Here is a 19,108-nt window from a genome sequence, read left to right on the forward strand (position 1 = left end):
GATTTACTCTATATATTCCTATGAAAAACTTCGACCCCCCCCCCATTGTGGCCCCACCCTACCCCTGGGGTCATGATTTTCACGATTTTGAATCTACACTTCCTATGGATGCTTCCACACAAGTTTCAGCTTTCCTGGCTGATCAGTTTCTGAGAACAAGATTTTAAAAGATTTCCTCTATATATTCCTATGTAAAACCTCGACCCCCCTCCGCCCATTGTGGCCCCACCCAACCCCCAAGGGTCATATTTTTCACAACTTTGAATCTTCACTACCTGAGAATGCTTCCAAAAACGTTTCAGCTTTCTTGGATGATTAGTTTCTGAGAAGATGAGTTTAAAAGATTTAATCTATATATTCCTATGTAAAATTTCGACCCCCCATTGTGGCCCCACCCTACCCCCGGGGGTCATGAATTTCACAATTTTGAATCTACATTACCTGAGGATGCTTCCACTTAAGTTTCAGCTTTCCGGATTTATGGTTCTTGAGAAGAAGATTTTTGAAAATTTCTCGAAATTTTTCATTAATTTGTAATTATCTCCCCTTGAAAAATGGTGTTGCCCTAATATTTCACAACTCTGAATCCCCTTTGCCCAAGGATGATTTGTGCCAAGTTTGGTTGAAATTGGCCCAGTAGGTCTTGAGAAGATGTTGAAAATGTGAAAAGTTTACGGACAGATGGACAGACGGACGGACGGACGGACAGACAGACGGACGACAGACAAAATGTGATCAGAAAAGCTCATTTGAGCTTTCAGCTCAGGTGAGCTAACAAATGAAATAAATTTTTGTTTCAAATAGGAGTGAACAAATATTGATTTTATCTTCTAATATGAGATAATAAATTAAATTTGGCATAGTTCCAATAATGAACTCATCGTTTTCACAATGTCCATTTAAAAGCTGTATGTAACATATATTACTCACCTTAGACTGAGCACTCACTGTAGGTATGCGCATTTTTTTCTTGCATTACATTGAATTGGTTTCAACAGGTATACTACATGTATAATCATAACAAGAATACTTCTTTAACATTATCCCTTTCCACATAATTATCGAAAATACGTGTGAATTGTAATTTTCTTGCCCTCTTTCATTTTTTCTTTTCTGTTTATTCTAGCGACGACTTTTTGATAATTATTGATTATCATTATCTAAAACGAATTAAAACAAATTCAACTTTCTTGTCTGAAAACCTTAAGAGCGTGTGGGGTTTAATTTTATTTTATTTTGTAATTATGCTTGTTATTGCTAATCGCTAGTCAACTAAAATTAGATGGAGACTTTAATGTTTACCAATTTTATTTTTTCACTGGGATATCTTTCGGCTTTTGACCTAAAGAAATACTTATCTCCTATGAGACAATGTGGATACTTATCAAACAGTTCTTATCAAATTGTTTCACTTGAAGATAATATTCTTTTCTTTTATTTTTACATGTGCATCTGATTTTTTTAATTACATTTCATTTTGTATTATATTACACGTACAACGAAAGAAATCACAAATAGACTCAGCATATCGGTAACCTCCCTGGTATTGAACCTTACAAATTCATATCACACCGTGAATCAAGATTTTTCCTTGGATGTTTAACAAAAAGCTACATCATGGTACTTGTAGTGTTGACATGTAATTACTAACATTACCCTAATGTTTTGTAAAATGTAAGGTATTGATTATTTTGTAGATGAAGATTTGTACTCACAACGTATTGGGTATAAGGAAGCTGTAAAAACGTGAGTTTCTGAAATTTAGACCTTAAGGACCATTTCCCATGACGGCAGTGTACCGTTTAACACATGAATAGAAAGAATATTTTCATTCTAGTGAAAACATATCTTCCTAATTGTTTATTTCTACTGTTTTTGTTTATCAAACATATGAAATTATTTGAAAGGCAGTGGATATATATATATATATATATATATATATATATATATATATATATATATATATATATATATATATATATATATATATATATTATAACAGGCAATTCACTGGACTGGAGTTAAAAAACTGATGGCTGAGACTGTGACGAAACGACCACTTAAACTTGGTAAAGAAACATTTGAATGAAAATTGGATAAATGCATATTACCTTATATAATAAAGTTTATCGTACATGTATGTTTGGTATCCTTAATCATTTATATTAAATATAGATCACAAGGATGAAATTCATGGTTGTTTTTACTCAATACAGTGCTGCTATCCTGAAAGTTGGCAAGGATAGGATAGGATAGGATGCAGGATTCACGATACATGATAGAAATATTAAAGTTAAGTTCTATCCAATCCTATCCTATCCTATCCTGCATCCTATAGCCATTCAGATTCGAGTATAAATTTCAGAGTTATTTCGCGAAAGGAAAAATGGCGTAACAATGTATTTTCAATGTCAATTTAATACTTTTTACAAGTTAAACCATTTAAGAATAATTATTACATCAAGAACGCGGTGCATAACATTGATGCGCGCTAAAATGTCGGCGCTACATCTTTGTCAATTCGTACGCAAGTACAGAGTTACTGCGAGAATTCGTTGCAACATTTGACAACGTCAGAAATAGATTCCTGTATTTACTTCATTTAAAGTCTGCAAAGTAATAAAAGCTTGAATTTATAAACGACCAATTCGGCATTTTTAAACATAAACATGTTAACAAAAAACATACATTGCTTCACGTTTCATATAATTTGTTCGATGCCTAATTACAGGGACGAATATTTCTGTCCGATATTAACCTGAACATATCGAATTAATAAATGTTTGCTAGCTATAAATGCTTAAGAATTTATACTTTAAAAATAACTCTGAGTGGTTTAACTATAAACGATATAAACTTCGTAACGGAATTATTTATTTCCAGATCGTGTTTACTTTTATTGTCAAACGAATCGCTCGAATAATGATAAATACGTTTAGTTAAATGTGATAAGAAACTAATTTGATAAAAATATGTGACTAAACAGCTCCTCAATAAGTGCATCGAAGTTATGTATCTGTTTTTTACGCATAAATATAATAAAATCAAAAATCGAATCGCTTTCCTGTTTGTGTTCTTTATTGTGTCAATCTTGCGTACAATTTGGTTTTACCATAGTACAGGTTAGTTAGTTATCCCGCTCGAAGAATATTCGGTTTTAATATTTAATAATTCATTTTGAGTACAACATTAATTGATAGAATCATTTAATTCTTGAATTTCGTTTAATTTAACTTGCATTCCTATATTTTGAAGGTATGGGATAGGATAGGATAGAGCTTATTTGGATAGGATGCAGGATACAGGATATAGGAAAGGATAGGATAGTTTTGTCAACTTTCACGATAGCAGCACTGTAGTTTGTGTGTGTGTGTGAATACCTAAGCATACAAATCAATCACATTTGTAATCATTTCTATTTCTCATGAATCAGAAAGTCATTTCATTCCACACAAACGTCTTAGGAGTAAAAGGTGAGAGTATATATGTGAGAAAAAAGATGTGCTTCTTGCTTATAAACCGAATTTTATACCAGCTCTTCGGGTTGTATGCAACGACAGCATACTATAGTCTGTCCCAAGTTATTGCTTCTATCCCTTTTTGATGATTTTTAATAACAATGCTCATACCTGTGAAAGAAATACAGTTGAAATCGATAAAAGGGAATATATCCAAGATATCTCCATTTAACAATTATCTTTTTTCACTCATAAAAGTTCACAAAAACGAAAACAAATTTCTTACGGAGATTTATAATTGGAGATGTTTACATCTTTTCTCCATTCGGAAGTACTCGGGATACCTCGAGCAATTTTTCAACGTTATCATCCGGGCTTGATAATGGCTGATACAATGTTTAATCTCCGTAGACTTTTTATTTTGGGATGTGTATTGAAACCTGAAGCTGTATAAGGGGTGTTTCAAAATAGATAAACTTGGCATTTTTCATATTAGTTGATTTACGTAGTTTGAGCCCAAGGGTATTTATGATTATCGAAATTACAAGCAAAAAGTGGCGGAAGCAAACACTCGGGACAGAGTATAATATATAAGATGCTATATTTAATATGTAAAAATCCGCCATCCCTCATCTAAATCCAAAGCTTTTGCATGCATTTTTCGACGGCAAGATATTTTTTGTTAAACTGAAAAATTCTTTGGAAACCTGCTTGCACAATTGTTTAAAACCGTAAAATACAGATTCATGTTTGAAACTAAACGATTTTAATTAATGCAGCCCTTCAGAAAGAAGACTAAATGTATCAACCTTACAAACTTACCAAATTACATTTGAATACGGTCCGCCACAGCTCAACCTATTTAGATACGTTACCAAAAAAGCCAGTACTCTATGGAGAAAGGCGAAAGAAAAATGCATTTTAAAAGGTTGTGGAAAACCAATGGAAGGATTTTTTCTGATGTCGGAAGAAGATAAAAGCATTATACAAGACTCTTTGAAAAGATTTGGCTTTGATAAAAATCAACCGGAGAAAATGTGTGAGTGTTAGTTACAAATAACTTTTTTTCGAGGAAAGGATAGTTGTTTGTTAACAAGTTTAAAATCAATGGTTAAACACCAATGCATACAGTTGTTTTTAACTCTTTATTTTAGATGATTCGACTACATGTCATTCATTACCAACCTTAGTATAACATTAATACATACGTTTTTAATGATTTAATATAAACAAGAACACGTCAGCAATTGTCTCGATCACTCAAATAGCGCAAAAGAACTAAAAATAAATAATGTTTCTATACCGCTAAAGATAATTATGTAATTGATAATTCAGACATTTATTATTAAAACATTGTAGTTTGAATCATGAATTAAATGATTTACTATTGTTTGACCTGAAAACTTCAAAAGATATGTTCATTCATTCCATCACAATGTACTTATTTTGTTCTACTTTTTAAATCAAACAGCTGAAACTGTGTTAAAGGAGCATAAAGAAACTGTGTGCTTAATTTACTTTGCGGACCAGTTTTGGGAGACAATGGACCCAGTATGTACATCAATTTCCCTATTTATCATAAAATATAGGTTCAAAGTTGCGTATCCATATACATGTGATTATACAATCTAAATATAAATATAAATTAAATGTTTTTTTAAGAAAACGTATTTTCATTTAATATTCATGGCAGTCTCTGATATGTTAGTGTTTGATCGCCATCCACTGCAATTTTGAAGACATTCTTTTTATCTTGAAAAGGCACGCGTCCAAAAAATACGGCATGTCATTAGGAGAGCTTCAGATTCCCATATCTTTCTCATGACGGTTTCAGAGAGAGAGAAAATTGAAGCCATTGCATGTTGCAAAAAATACGCATTTTGTCCCATACCCTATGTCATTTCACCAGCATCAGATAATACGGTGTTTTACGAAACACTTTATAGAATACTAAACAGAAAACTCGAAATTTTTTCATCAGACCTGGAATTGCGAACATCAACACGGCAAATCCATGCAATCAAGTGCGAACTTCATTCCCTCATTGAAAAGCTACAATCAAGGAACACGTCAGTTAAATCGCCACTGACAGAACAATGCTTAGAAATACTTCAAAAGTACGTATTTTATGACTGCCTCAACATCAAAACGATCTTTTTCATTCTTTTTTTTTTTGATGGTTTGTTTTCTGATGTTTTTTGATGTTTTACAGATCGAGTAAAAATGGTGTCGTTGGATATAGGCTTTTTGAAAACGAATTGCATATATATGGGAACGAACAGTTGACGACAGAATACGAGAGGAGAGTGAAAATTGAAAATTCCATCGAAGAGTATTTCACAGGACAGGTTCATTTTAGATCATTAGAACAAGTTTTAATACCACAGTGTACATTAAGGTGTGGCGATTTCATGAGAAACAACACAAATAATAAAATGGGTACCTTAGGAATTTTCGGAGAAATAAAAAGTACGTCTGCAAATGAATCGGTACAAACCGTGGCGCTGTCGTCGCCACATGTTATCAGTAGCGGTGATATTGCTTGTTCATCCACTGGGGTTAGATTCGGTAAATGTATTTGGCCAGAATCCAGTAGAAATATTCATGATGTATCAATAGTCAAAATTGATTCCTCTATGATAAAAAGTTTACAAAAGACATTCTTCAACGAGCATATCACAATCGAAGACATTCCCAAAGAAAGCCTCTGTTACAGACAAGTTTTTAAATATGGAGCTGCCACACAAGAAACACATGGTTTGATTGAAAAAATTGACCATTTTCAGCTATTTGGTAGGGACGTAATGGTAATTTTACCAGTTGATTCTGAAAGGCCTTTCTCCACGAAAGGAGATAGTGGCGCGATTGTCTTGACGATACTTAATGGAAAATATTATGGCGTTGGTGTAATTTTCGGGGGTAATCTTGATGCTCGTGGGGAAGAAAACAAAAGCGCACAAACCGAGACTATTGCAATATTTATGAAAAATGCAATAGATCGATTTATTCGGGATAGAAAAATGACCATTGAATTTGATAAAATTTGAGAATGTTGATTTTTCGCCGGGCTCTGCTGAAAGCAGAGTCCTGGCTGTAGGCGGCAATCGCCAGTATTGCTATTAATAGAACAATTTCAAAAGTAAGCAAAAAAAACCCGAACAGCGTCAAAGTAAAAGCTTCCGCTATACCAAATAATTACACAAAAAGAACCACGTTTTGTCGAAAGTGTTGGTTTTTTTGTTTGTTTTTTGTTAAATTTCAAGAGAATTCTCTATCTTTTTTAGTTTCCTTATTAATAACGTGTTTTAAAGACAAGACTATGCATTTTGGACACATAAAATGCGCATGAATTTCCATGAACGAACTACTTTGCTGCGCATTGAAGAAATGGGGATTGAATTTATAACGCTTGTTGAAAAATTCAAGGCAGCAACTGCTGAATTTTTTCCTACTTTAAGACAGACATATTTTTGTTTATAGCCTTTTACAAAAATTGGTCGCTCTCTGACGCTTTGCCGACATTAAAAGCATGAGAGAGAGAGAGAGAGAAAGAGAGAGAGAGAAAAAAATTGATTTTCAGTCTTTACTGCACAATATGCATAAAGACACAACAAAAGAGCACGGCTTTCAGTACTTCAGTACTTTGATTTTTAATGCCTTTTGTTAGGTATGGAGTTTGAGTTTTTTGAAATGTCCTCATGTTGAAACCTTAACTTAATTATTGACATTATCACCTATTGAGAACTACTGATTTTTGTCTTTATACACAATTTTCTAGGTATAAAGTACAATAATGTCATATTTAATTTTTCCTTCATTTGTGTATTATAGATAAAAGCAAACAAGTATACCAATTTGTTATCTACTCTTTTTTTGTTTTTTGGTGATTCACCATTATTGTTCTTCATTATTAGTCTATTATTTTGATTAGCTAACCTCTAAAGTACCTCTTGATATTATACAATTTATCATTTTTATGTATCATACAATTCATGGTATCTTTTATTGTAAATGTCTTTTATTACAAATCTTTTCTGTTTTTTTTTTATTTTTTATGAATAACCAATTAATGTATTGTACTTGTGACATTTAAATACATGTCATTGCTCTTAGATACTCACGCGTTTGATATTTTGATATTTCATGGACTTAAACAATATGTTTAATTTACTGCGATAAAGAACGTTGAAATATTAATAGACTTTGTTTTAACAGTTTGTTTTACTTGTTGAGCTTATTTATAATATATTTTACATTTATGCAATATGTTAACCATTTAAAAATAACGTTAATTGCGGAAATAAAGGACAGCTTTTCTCCCTGCGAAAACCATTAATTAGTTCCTTCATATACAGTGTACGTATTGATATACTAGTAGTTTCAACTATTATTTCACGTTGTCTTTATCAAACGAAATAAATCGTGAATAATGAATTGGGTTTTATGCAAGTTGAAACTATATCAATTATTTCCACAATAAACGTCTTTTAAAAGGTTCGATATAGTTTTAACTTTAATGAAACTCAATTTATTATTCATGATTTATTTCGTTGGATAAAGAAATCGTTAAACTAAGTTAATATAATGCTACGATTATTGATGTAACGTGTTCTTTCGCCTTCGAGTACTCTCACTAAATATTGATTAATCTAAAAAAAAATTCTGTTGTGAAACATGCAAAAAAGACTTTAATATTTTAATATTTTTTTTAGATTAATCAATATATCAGACAACAGAAAATCACCGTAGTAATTCAAGAACAATTTTTACGACCATTCATCATTAGCAACAGATTGTCTGATCCCAAGTATATGAATCATAAGTGTTAGTACAGCACTTTGCGAAAAGAAGATTCTGTGTTATAGAATCTGATTTTGCTTGAAAAAAAAATGGAAAAGTTTATATATAGTTACTGTTTTTACATCCGGGTAATACGTTCTGATGGTTCAGTATTCTATGATATATATTAAGACATAATCAGATTTTTCTAAAGTATAACAGCTGATGGTTCAGTATTCTACGATATAATATGTTTTACGGTGCGACCGTTGGGGCGAGCACAGCATGTTATCTAACAATGAATTATGATAAATCAATAAAAATCAAATTAACAACGTAAATGAATTTGATTGCAAAATAAAATAAAACATACCTATTTTTCAGTAAATTTTCATTATTCATAGTTTATAAGATTTGTTATAATTCATTTATTTATATGTAGAACAGTAGTTTAATCTCAGATACAATGTTGTTAAATAATAAAGATTTTGATATATAAATAGTCATTGCACTGTATCTCCTCTTTTAAAGTGATTGTAACGTCAGTTCATTCCCCTTTTTTTACAGTTGACATTTTTTCTTAACTTACATACAAAACTTGACTCATCATAGAGCTCCCATATCATTTTTGTCAATTTACGCATAGAAAATCGACTTACCATGGATCTACCCCCTCCACTTTTAATAAAAAATTAATGTTAATTTTTTTTTTAATTTACGCTTAAAAATATTTGTAATGTATAATATGTAATAAATGGAAGTGAAAATAAAGAAACCATTGAACAGCTATAGAGCTGAAGGATTCGAATGCTCATGATTTTTTGTTTTGCTTGCAAAGATTTTGTGGATGAGGCTGCCATCCACCCACCCACCCCCTTTTAAAAAAAGGCGCTGCTACGTATACGTTTCAGGAAAATACCGTAACTATAGTGAATAAAATAAATATGAGCATTCATCCAAATGAGTGCAATTTACAACTGTTTCCTGTATCTGAAGAAATGTCCTTATTCGTCAGCTGTTCTTTAGCTTAGCCTTTGCAAGATTTTAAGAGGATTTTTGGTTATTTCAGCAGATTTACAATATCTTCAATTAGAGCTATTTCCCCTTATCAGTGCTTATTTTGACGTCAAAGCTGATGCTGGTTAAGTGTCGTCTGACTCTTTAAAACTCCCCTGAGAAATAAAAGTACGCGAAGTACACTGTTTTATTTACTTAAAAAGCATGATGTTCTTAAAATTACACATCTTATAAGCTTCTCAAAGGTTTTACTTTGATTCTCGCGAGAACGTGAGGTCAGAACGTGAGGTTGGAAACCATTGGTACTATGAATTGTGGGTCGAAATTTACTGACGCCGAAAAATTATATCGGATCCATGTGTAAACCTTTGTGACGTCACTCGATTACTTTTGATTGAGAGTGTACTCAGGTGAACTTTAGAGGTAGCATCGACTGTATGTCGTATACATCGTCATTGTTTTTATATTGTTTTGCTGATTCTCGTGAGAGTTTGAAGTGATAAAAATTGCCATGATTACAAGGAACTACTGGGACGATTAAAACAATGCATTACTGGTCCGATTTACTGACGCCAAAAAAATCCGTTGAATGAATGTGCAACTAGTCCGAATTTTCTATTCACACACGCCTTGCCGGTAGAGCTCGCTTCGCTCCGGCGCTGCGAGCCGGCGAGCTGCGCTCGCTATTATAAAGACATAATCAGATTTTTCTTAAGTATAACATCCTTTAACTCAGCTATGTTAAGGGCGTCCTTAAAAAAATAGCGATATTTATCACATGAAATGTTAGCTTTTGAACAATCTTGGTATTCTACTCCCAAAAATTGTTAAAAAAAGTGATATTTTATCGATTATACAAATTAAATAATTTGTTATCGCATGAGCAATTTTTGAGTCTCTTGGGAATACCCTGTCACGTGATACTGCTCAAAAAATAGATGAACCAGGAATATTACGAAAAAATGCAAAGTGCAAGGGCATAACATAAACATATATAGTTATTTCTGTTTCTAACTTGTAAAATGAACCTTCAAAATTTCGAAAAGTGCTGGGAGCTTAAAATATTCAAGCAAAAACAATTATTAAATTCAATGTAAACAGTGTATGAACAGCAATTTACAGGGATTTCCCGCAATTAACGCTTATTTATATGAAATGCGTAGCGACTTCATACAGCTCCCAGCACTTTTTGATATAATAGGGATACAATGGTAAGACATGGAATTTTTCAATATATTTGATCAAGTGTATGCCCTTGCACTACTGCATTTTATCTGACCCATTTCACTTTCAGCGTCATTTGCGTGAAATTCAAACGCAACACTGACTAAGATCATGATTTTAATTTTCATTCTTAAAATAATTAAACGCTGTGAATTTCATTAAAATACTGTTAAAATGTTGTTTCTGTTCACACCAATCATCATTACAAAATTGTTGAAATTGGAAAAAAATAATTTCATCAGTTGCCTTTATTTTTTTTTTGGGGGGGGGGGGGGGAGGGGGGTGTAAGTGATGAGTTTGTAATTTACACCTTTATGTTTCATAATAATTTATGTTATACTATGCTGGTGAATAATTTTTTTTAATGTATAATCAGGTTTACCTGTATTATAATTGATATTTACGTACTAATTAAAGAAAGCAAGAAGAATCAATATATCAATATAATCAAGAATTTATTTTAATAATCAACTTTACAAATACTATAGAGATTGCTTTTCTGTGACAAACTGTTCAACAAGACTAATGTTTTCTGATTTTTAGTATTTTTCAGTCATAATGTGGAATTTTTGGAAATTGACAATTCTTCTTGCACACTACACGTTCTTCTCTTCTGTCTTTTTGATATTAGGAGGTAGTCCAGTTGATCAGAAAACCAATACCTGAAATGATGAATATATATCAATTTCAAATTTCATTTCAATAGATTAGATATCAATGCAAATTATTATAATAGGTTACATTAGTATCATTATCAAAATGATATTTAAAAACAACAAACTATACATGAAGTTGAAGTTAGTGAGTAAAAGAAATATTTATATAATACCTACTTTTTATCAACATCCCAACTAGCTATTGTGTTACAGATAACATGAAAATGAAACATTACTCTATTATTGGGCTTTTTAATGGCGGTTTCAATTTCAGTGATATTACAACAGGCATAATCAAATGTTTATTCTTTAAAATGTGTGGAAATTCAGTTTGAACACACTTTAATTTTGTCTTAAATAAAATAAATTAGATCTTCATAAAAGAAGGCTGAATAAAATAACACATTTCGATTTACTTAAACAACATTAAAATCTTGTCTATAATCATCATATTATCATTCCAGATCCTCACAGTGTAGCGAGGCACGCATTTTTGTTATAGAGTTACCTCCCTTAGTTATATAAATTTACATCATTAAATGCCTGTTAATTATCTCTAATCATTAGTATATTATTTGATCTTCTTTACAATAATAATCATTGTATATAAATACTTAGAATTAGAGATAACAGAGGTTTCTGTATAATACAGGCAGTATTATTTATTCAAAATATGGCATGGATGAAACTAAACACCCATTTATTGTTTAGAGCAGTTTATTTATATAAGGCTCTTCCGTGTGTGGAAGAGAGATTGACTACGTAGTTATAGCCTGTGTACGTCTCTCTGAAACTCTTGACTTTGAGTACTCTCTGCGAGTTAAAGTGTTGTTCACTTTGGTAGCGGTTACGTTCTCGACGGAGATAGGGGTGTTGGCATCCTCTATCGTTAAGCTACAGCTCGGCAGAGAACTTAGTAAGGCTAAACACATAGTGAGTTCAGATAAGAGAAGTGTTGGCATCTTCTCTAGGGTATCGGGCTCTTCGAGGTGTTGGTATCCTCGGTTGAGCATCTTGGCTATAAGAGGTGTCGGTATCCTCTATAGGGAACTGGGTTATACGAGGCGTTTGAACCTCTGTTGTATAGACCCAGTAGTAGCGCAGATACCACTTGTTACTGAGAAGTAACCTGGTAAAGGCTCACCAGGTAGCACGGAGACCTTGTGCTTGGGCACTTGGTTAGAGACCTTGGTTTGGGTCACAGGTCTAAGACATCTAATTGAGACGGTGCTCGGTTTCATCCATAGCCTGGTCCAGGAAGACCAAGATCTTGTAAATACGTTGTGTCAATCTGTTTTGTTCTCCGAGGTCTGATTCTACGCAGACCCTTATCCCATAGTAACGTCAGACAGATAGTCTACCCCCTACACGTTACACAAAATTTGGTGGCAGCGGTGGGATATCGGAGAGCTGCAAAACACTGTAATCGGTCAGTATGGATGAAGTTGAAAGAGAGATCTCGTTCATAGATCAAAAGCTGAAGAAGCTTCAGGATAGTTTGGCACAGAGAGACCACTCAACCCCTCTGCCCAGAGAAACTAAGGAACCTGCTTTATACGACTCTGGGATGGACACGGGACGTCCATCTATGTTACCAAGACGAAGTGCATCACCAGTCTTGGCAACAAATGCAATGCCTCGTACAAAACAGCCCGGTGAAAGTCCAAGAGCGCAGAGCAACGAGGTTTTAAACTATGCTGATATGGGTGCTAAACCGAAAGACAAAAGACCTCCCAGGACGGAGTTCTCAGAGGATGATTATCTGGACCCAAAAGAAAAAGCTCATCCTATGACTGAGTTCTTAGAGGATGATTACCTTGCTCCAAGCGTTACAGTGCGCAAAGCACCTAGAGTCAGGTTCCCATCTCCTATAAGGAGAGATGCCCATGACACACGCGAAAAAGCGAACAAATCTCCTGGTGTGAATATGAAGCCAGCCACATATGATGGTTCGATCCCTTGGCAGGACTACCATAGCCACTTCGAGGCCTGTGCAGATTTGAATGGGTGGACAGAGAGAAGTAAGGGCACTTACTTAGCTGTATCGTTGAGAGGAAACGCATTGGGGGTTCTTGGAAACTTTCCCAAAGGAGCGATTCCTGATTATTATGAACTGGTTAAAGTTCTCGAGGAGAGATTTGCTCCTCCAGGCCAGACAGAACTATACAGGGTGCAAATGAAAGAACGTCGGCAGAGACCAGGTGAATCACTCCCAGAGCTAGCCCAAGCCATTCGTAGACTAGCGAATCTGGCATACCCCACGGCTAATTTAGAAATACGAGAGACCCTGTCCAAAGATCAGTTTGTGGATGCTCTGGTAGATTCTGACATGCGAATCCGGATAAAGCAGTCGCGTCCCACAAACCTCAATGAAGCTGTTAAGTTAGCTGTTGAGTTGGAAGCATTCAACAGGGCTGAACATAAGAGCCATTTAAGAACTACAGTGACTGAAACAGTCAACGAGGTACAAAGTTCAAACGAGAGTGATCTAGCGATGATGATCAAAGACCTCACTAGCAAGTTTGATAGGCTCCAAAGAGATGTAGACGAAATACGACAAAGAAAACCCTCGTCTTTGGCAGCAAGTGACGATAGAAGGGAGCATACAAAGAGAAAAGTCATAAAGTGCCATTACTGTCACAAGCCTGGACACATGCGCAAAGACTGCTTTGCACTAAAGAATCGGAAGTCGAATGCTGGGAATTTTAAACAGCATGAGGAAAAGCAAAGAAAAGCAAGTGGTTCGGTAGGCGCCAATACGATTGGTGTAGAAGCCGGAATGTTTCTACGGTCCAGACTTCAAGGCATTGAAGTGAACCTACTGGTTGATACGGGTGCTACTCTGACACTTGTTTCCTCAGCAATAGCCCAAAGAATTGCTCATGACCGCATGCCTGCTCTAGAGCTTATGCAGAAGAATGTACTAGATGCAGGTGGGAAAATGTTAAATGTGTCTGGAAAGGGAACGTTTCTTTTGGAGATCGACAATTTTTCATGTAATGTCACAGCCGCTGTAGCTGAATTAACAGTCGATGGTATTATTGGCCTAGACTTCCTAACAGAGTACCGGTGCATGGTCGATGTGCCGAACCAAGAACTTTGTATTGGGAAGTTTAATACATTTCACATGGAAAAGAAAGGTCATTTTGGTTGCTTTAGGGTTGTGAATATGAACCAAGTTACGATCCCTGCAAATCAAGAAGTTATTGTGTCTGGTCAGATTTGTGTACCTAAAGGCGAATGTCTCTACAATTGTGATGGTATTATTGAACCTGTGGAGAGAGATAGAAACGACTTACCAGCAATTGTTGGACGAACATTAGTACAGAGCGCTAACATAGTACCTGTAAGATTGCTGAACCCCTCTGACGAATCATGCTTAGTCAGAAAAGGAACGCTCTTGGCTCAGATAACTCCTGTTGAACATGTTGGTATCGTGCACAAAAGTGCCACACAGTCCTCAGGCCTTGATGATCAGTTGAAGAGTTTGTTAGGTCGTTGCAGTGAGGACTTGTCAGACCAACAGAAAGAAGCTGTGTGGAGTCTTCTAAGAGAATACAATCATTTGTTCGCAAAGGACAACTCTGCGCTTGGTTCTACCAATGTTGTAGAACATGAGATAAATGTTGGTAATGCTAAACCAATAAAAGAGCCTTTGCGTCGACTTCCATATCATTCCGCTGATACCGTAGATGAGCATGTGCAAGAGATGCTCAGGGATGGAATCATTGAGCCGTCGTCCAGCCCATGGGCAGCTGGAGTAGTTTTAGTGCGTAAGAAGGATGGTTCCACACGCTTCTGTGTTGACTATCGGAAGCTTAACAAAGTGACAATACAGGATGCTTACCCGCTTCCCAGGATCGACGAGTCATTAGATAGCTTGTCAGGCAACAAGTGGTTTTGTACTCTCGATCTATTTTCCGGGTATTGGCAAGTCTCAGTTAAGCCAGAAGACCGTCCAAAGACAGCATTTATGACAAGGAAAGGGCTGTTTCAATTTAAGAAAATGCCATTTGGTCTAAGTTGCGCACCGGCAACATTTCAGAGACTGATGGAGAAAGTTATGACAGGTTTGCAGTGGGAAACCTGCTTGATCTACCTAGACGATATTATCATCGTAGGGAAGACATTTGAAGACATGATCCAGAATTTAAGAACCGTGTTTGATAGACTTCTTGATGCTGGCCTTAAACTGAAAGCTAAGAAGTGTACATTGTTTGCCAAGAAAGTGTTGTACCTGGGCCATGTCATTTCAGAGGAAGGGATCGCAACAGATCCAGAGAAAGTTAAGGTAGTGAAAAATTGGCCTGAGCCATGCAATGTGAGCGAGGTCCGTTCTTTCCTTGGTCTCTGTGGATATTACAGACGGTTTATAGCACAGTTTGCTGAAAGAGCCAAACCGCTGACCAAGCTTACAGAGAAAGGAAGTGCCATGGAATGGACAAAGGAATGCAGAGAAGCCTTTCTTGATTTAAAAGAGAGACTATGTAAGGCACCTGTGCTGGCAATGCCAAATTTTAGCCATGAATTTATCCTGGATACGGATGCCAGCAATATGTCGATAGGGGCCGTTTTATCTCAGAGCATTGACGGTGTAGAAAGGCCCGTTGCCTACGCTAGTCGTACTCTCTCTAAGCCTGAGCGCCAGTACTGCGTCACCAGAAAAGAGTTGCTCGCAGTTGTCTACTTTACCAAGTATTTTAAACATTTTCTGTATGGAAAGCAGTTTACAGTTCGCACAGACCATAGTTCCTTGCGTTGGCTTCTAAACTTCAAGAATCCCGAAGGACAGTTGGCTCGGTGGCTGGAGTCGCTAAGCGTTTTTGACATGAAAATTGAACACCGTCCCGGCAAACAACATGCTAATGCTGACGCACTCAGTCGCAAACCATGTAAGCAATGTGGTTTAACTGCGGACCAGGAACGTGAAACTGCACCAGTTGTCTCTCATGTCGAAGTTAAGCCTTCCTACATGTCTATGCAAAGTCTCCAAGATAGTGACCAACGCTTAAAGATGGTCAAGCAATGGGTCGAGAGTGGAAAGAAACCCGATTATGCTACAATCAGCAGCGAAGGGCGAGTCCTTAAGTCACTTTGGTCTCAGTTCGAAATTCTGACCATTGACAACGGCATTTTGTATCGGAAGTGGGCTCATGACAAAGATACAAAGATGCAAGCCATTGTGCCATACAGTGAGCGACGCACGGTCCTGGCTCAATACCATGACAACAGATCGTCAGGACATCTTGGTGTGTCTAAGACAATATCTAAAATCCGACAGGGCTATTATTGGCCAGGGATCCAGTCTGATGTTCGGGCATACATCGCTGGATGTGACAAATGTAGCAGACGAAAAGGGTGCCAGAAAAGCAAACGAGCGCCTATGCAGATAACACAGGCAGGAGTGCCAATGGAGCGCATTGCCACAGACATACTTGGAGAACTACCATTGACAGAGAAAGGGAATAGATATATCTTGGTAGTTTCTGACTATTATTCCAAGTGGACGGAAAGCTTTCCTATGAAGAACATGGAAGCTGAAACCGTTGCAAAAATTATTGTGGAACAATTCATTGTGAGGCTTGGGGTTCCCTATGTAATTCACTCTGACCAAGGCTCGCAGTTTGAGAGTCGCTTATTTACCGAGGTCTGCAAGCTTTTAGGGATAAAGAAGACAAGGACAACGCCGTATCACCCCAAGTCTGACGGCATGGTCGAGCGCTTTAATAAAACATTAGCAACAATGCTTAGCGCCTATGTAGATGAACACCATAAAGACTGGGATGTTCACTTGCCGTACGTTATGATGGCATACAGGTCTGCAGAGCTTGAGACTACGGGGTTTACTCCAAACTCTCTGATGCTTGGGAGAGAGGTTGCGACACTACTCGATATTATGTACGAGATGCCACCAGATGTTAATGAAGTTCCACAGCATAAATGGGCATGGGAGCTAAAAGCTCGTATGGAAGAAGCGCATAGTGCAGTGCGTTATCACACGGGGCAAGAAATGCGCAGACAAAAGCGGTATCATGATGCAAAGGTGCACTGGCAACGCTTTGCTAAGAACGACAAAGTGTATGTTTTCTTCCCACAGAGGAAGGTAGGCCAAAGTCCCAAATTTACTAGTTACTGGAGAGGGCCATACACTATTGTAGGCAAGAAGTCTGACCTGCTCTATGAGGTAGACTGTGGATATCGGGGCAAGTTACAGGTCATTCATGCAGACAGACTGAAGCTACACAAGTCCCAAGTGTTGGCAGACGAAGAAGTAGATGCAGATCTAAAGGCTGATGATGATGAGTTACCAAGATCCGATGGGGACGAATCGGATAGGGAAAGCAATCTCGAGGGTATTTGCTCAGAGAATAAGCGAACACGGAGACCACCAGTCTGGTTGCAAGACTATGTTAGATATTAGCCAGTTGTCTTAGGCAAAGACATATTTTATGCGAGGGCGCATAAACTTAGGGAGGGGGTAATGTAGCGAGGCACGCATTTTTGTTATAGAGTTACCTCCCTTAGTTATATAAATTTACATCATTAAATGCCTGTTAATTATCTCTAATCATTAGTATATTATTTGATCTTCTTTACAATAATAATCATTGTATATAAATACTTAGAATTAGAGATAACAGAGGTTTCTGTATAATACAGGCAGTATTATTTATTCAAAATATGGCATGGATGAAACTAAACACCCATTTATTGTTTAGAGCAGTTTATTTATATAAGGCTCTTCCGTGTGTGAAAGAGAGATTGACTACGTAGTTATAGCCTGTGTACGTCTCTCTGAAACTCTTGACTTTGAGTACTCTCTGCGAGTTAAAGTGTTGATCACTTTGGTAGCGGTTACGTTCTCGACGGAGATAGGGGTGTTGGCATCCTCTATCGTTAAGCTACAGCTCGGCAGAGAACTTAGTAAGGCTAAACACATAGTGAGTTCAGATAAGAGAAGTGTTGGCATCTTCTCTAGGGTATCGGGCTCTTCGCGGTGTTGGTATCCTCGGTTGAGCATCTTGGCTATAAGAGGTGTCGGTATCCTCTATAGGGAACTGGGTTATACGAGGCGTTTGAACCTCTGTTGTATAGACCCAGTAGTAGCGCAGATACCACTTGTTACTGAGAAGTAACCTGGTAAAGGCTCACCAGGTAGCACGGAGACCTTGTGCTTGGGCACTTGGTTAGAGACCTTGGTTTGGGTCACAGGTCTAACAGGTCGGGTACACTACCTTATATGGATAGCCATATTTAACACGTGACAGTATTTTCGGCAAACAGATTCTCCAATCCAGTGAATGAGTTGCAATGCATGACGGTCTATAACGTGTTTACGATTCAACAAACGCACGTGGTATTTGTCTGTTTTATACACAATATTTAATTGCTTGCCGGAATTTTTGTACATCTTGATTTTTACTTTAGAAGGTGATAAAGGAAAGATTACGTACCATTAACTTTGTTCCATGCTCACATTAAAAAACACTGTTGTTTTAGTTGATTAATTGTTGCTTAAAAATTGATCAGTATCAAACGACTGACAAACATACGCATACAAGTACAAACATATTTTGATAAGAAAAAAACATCACATTTGTGAATTGGTGACTTTTTCATTGTGCACTAGAAATAAATAACGGTAACTGTACATTTTTAACATACGTGAATAGCCACGGTAGTAGAAATGCATAAATATACAAACGCAGAAGCGCAAACTATATGCAGCATAAAGTAGTTTGTCCGTTAAACATTCTGATGAATGTCCCTGAAGAAAAATATCACCGCACGTTCTACTAATGTTGTCCCAAATATGGGGTATCACGTGGAAAAAAAAACAAGTATTCACTGCTTTTAATTCAATAGGACGTACCTCTCTTTTGAACATTGACAACGGGGTATTTAAATAGGTTGATATAAGTCCTCATATGCAATATCTTTTAAATGTGAGCATAGAAATTGAAGTTCAGACAT

At 36.3% G+C, this 19,108-nt stretch overlaps 1 protein-coding gene across 2 annotated transcripts; it reads left to right on the forward strand.

Moving 5' to 3' along the window:
* The first annotated feature begins 1,692 nt into the window (after positions 1-1,692).
* LOC128170831 (uncharacterized) lies at positions 1,693-7,803 on the forward strand. 2 transcript variants are annotated; one of them, XM_052836583.1, is made up of 7 exons: positions 1,693-1,746; positions 2,003-2,069; positions 3,434-3,473; positions 4,238-4,497; positions 4,930-5,009; positions 5,220-5,575; positions 5,671-7,803. In XM_052836583.1, exons 2-7 carry the CDS (start codon positions 2,033-2,035, stop codon positions 6,503-6,505), a joined length of 1,608 nt encoding a protein of 535 aa, XP_052692543.1. In that variant the 5' UTR covers positions 1,693-1,746; positions 2,003-2,032; the 3' UTR covers positions 6,506-7,803. The 2 variants fall into 2 exon arrangements, with proteins under 2 accessions (XP_052692543.1, XP_052692544.1); XM_052836584.1 differs by lacking the exon at positions 3,434-3,473.
* Positions 7,804-19,108: the final 11,305 nt, after the last annotated feature.

This window comes from Crassostrea angulata, chromosome 2 (genome assembly GCF_025612915.1).
Source record: "Crassostrea angulata isolate pt1a10 chromosome 2, ASM2561291v2, whole genome shotgun sequence".
In the NCBI taxonomy this organism is placed as follows: domain Eukaryota; kingdom Metazoa; phylum Mollusca; class Bivalvia; order Ostreida; family Ostreidae; genus Magallana; species Magallana angulata.

Bases quoted from the DNA above. Each gene is read 5' to 3' on its own strand.
- LOC128170831 (XM_052836583.1), top strand. From the start codon at position 2,033: ATGGCTGAGACTGTGACGAAACGACCACTTAAACTTG. The intron at 3,474-4,237 runs GTGAGAGTATAT...TAATTAATGCAG, and splicing joins AAACGTCTTAGGAGTAAAAG to CCCTTCAGAAAGAAGACTAA. The intron at 4,498-4,929 runs GTGAGTGTTAGT...TAAATCAAACAG, and splicing joins AAATCAACCGGAGAAAATGT to CTGAAACTGTGTTAAAGGAG.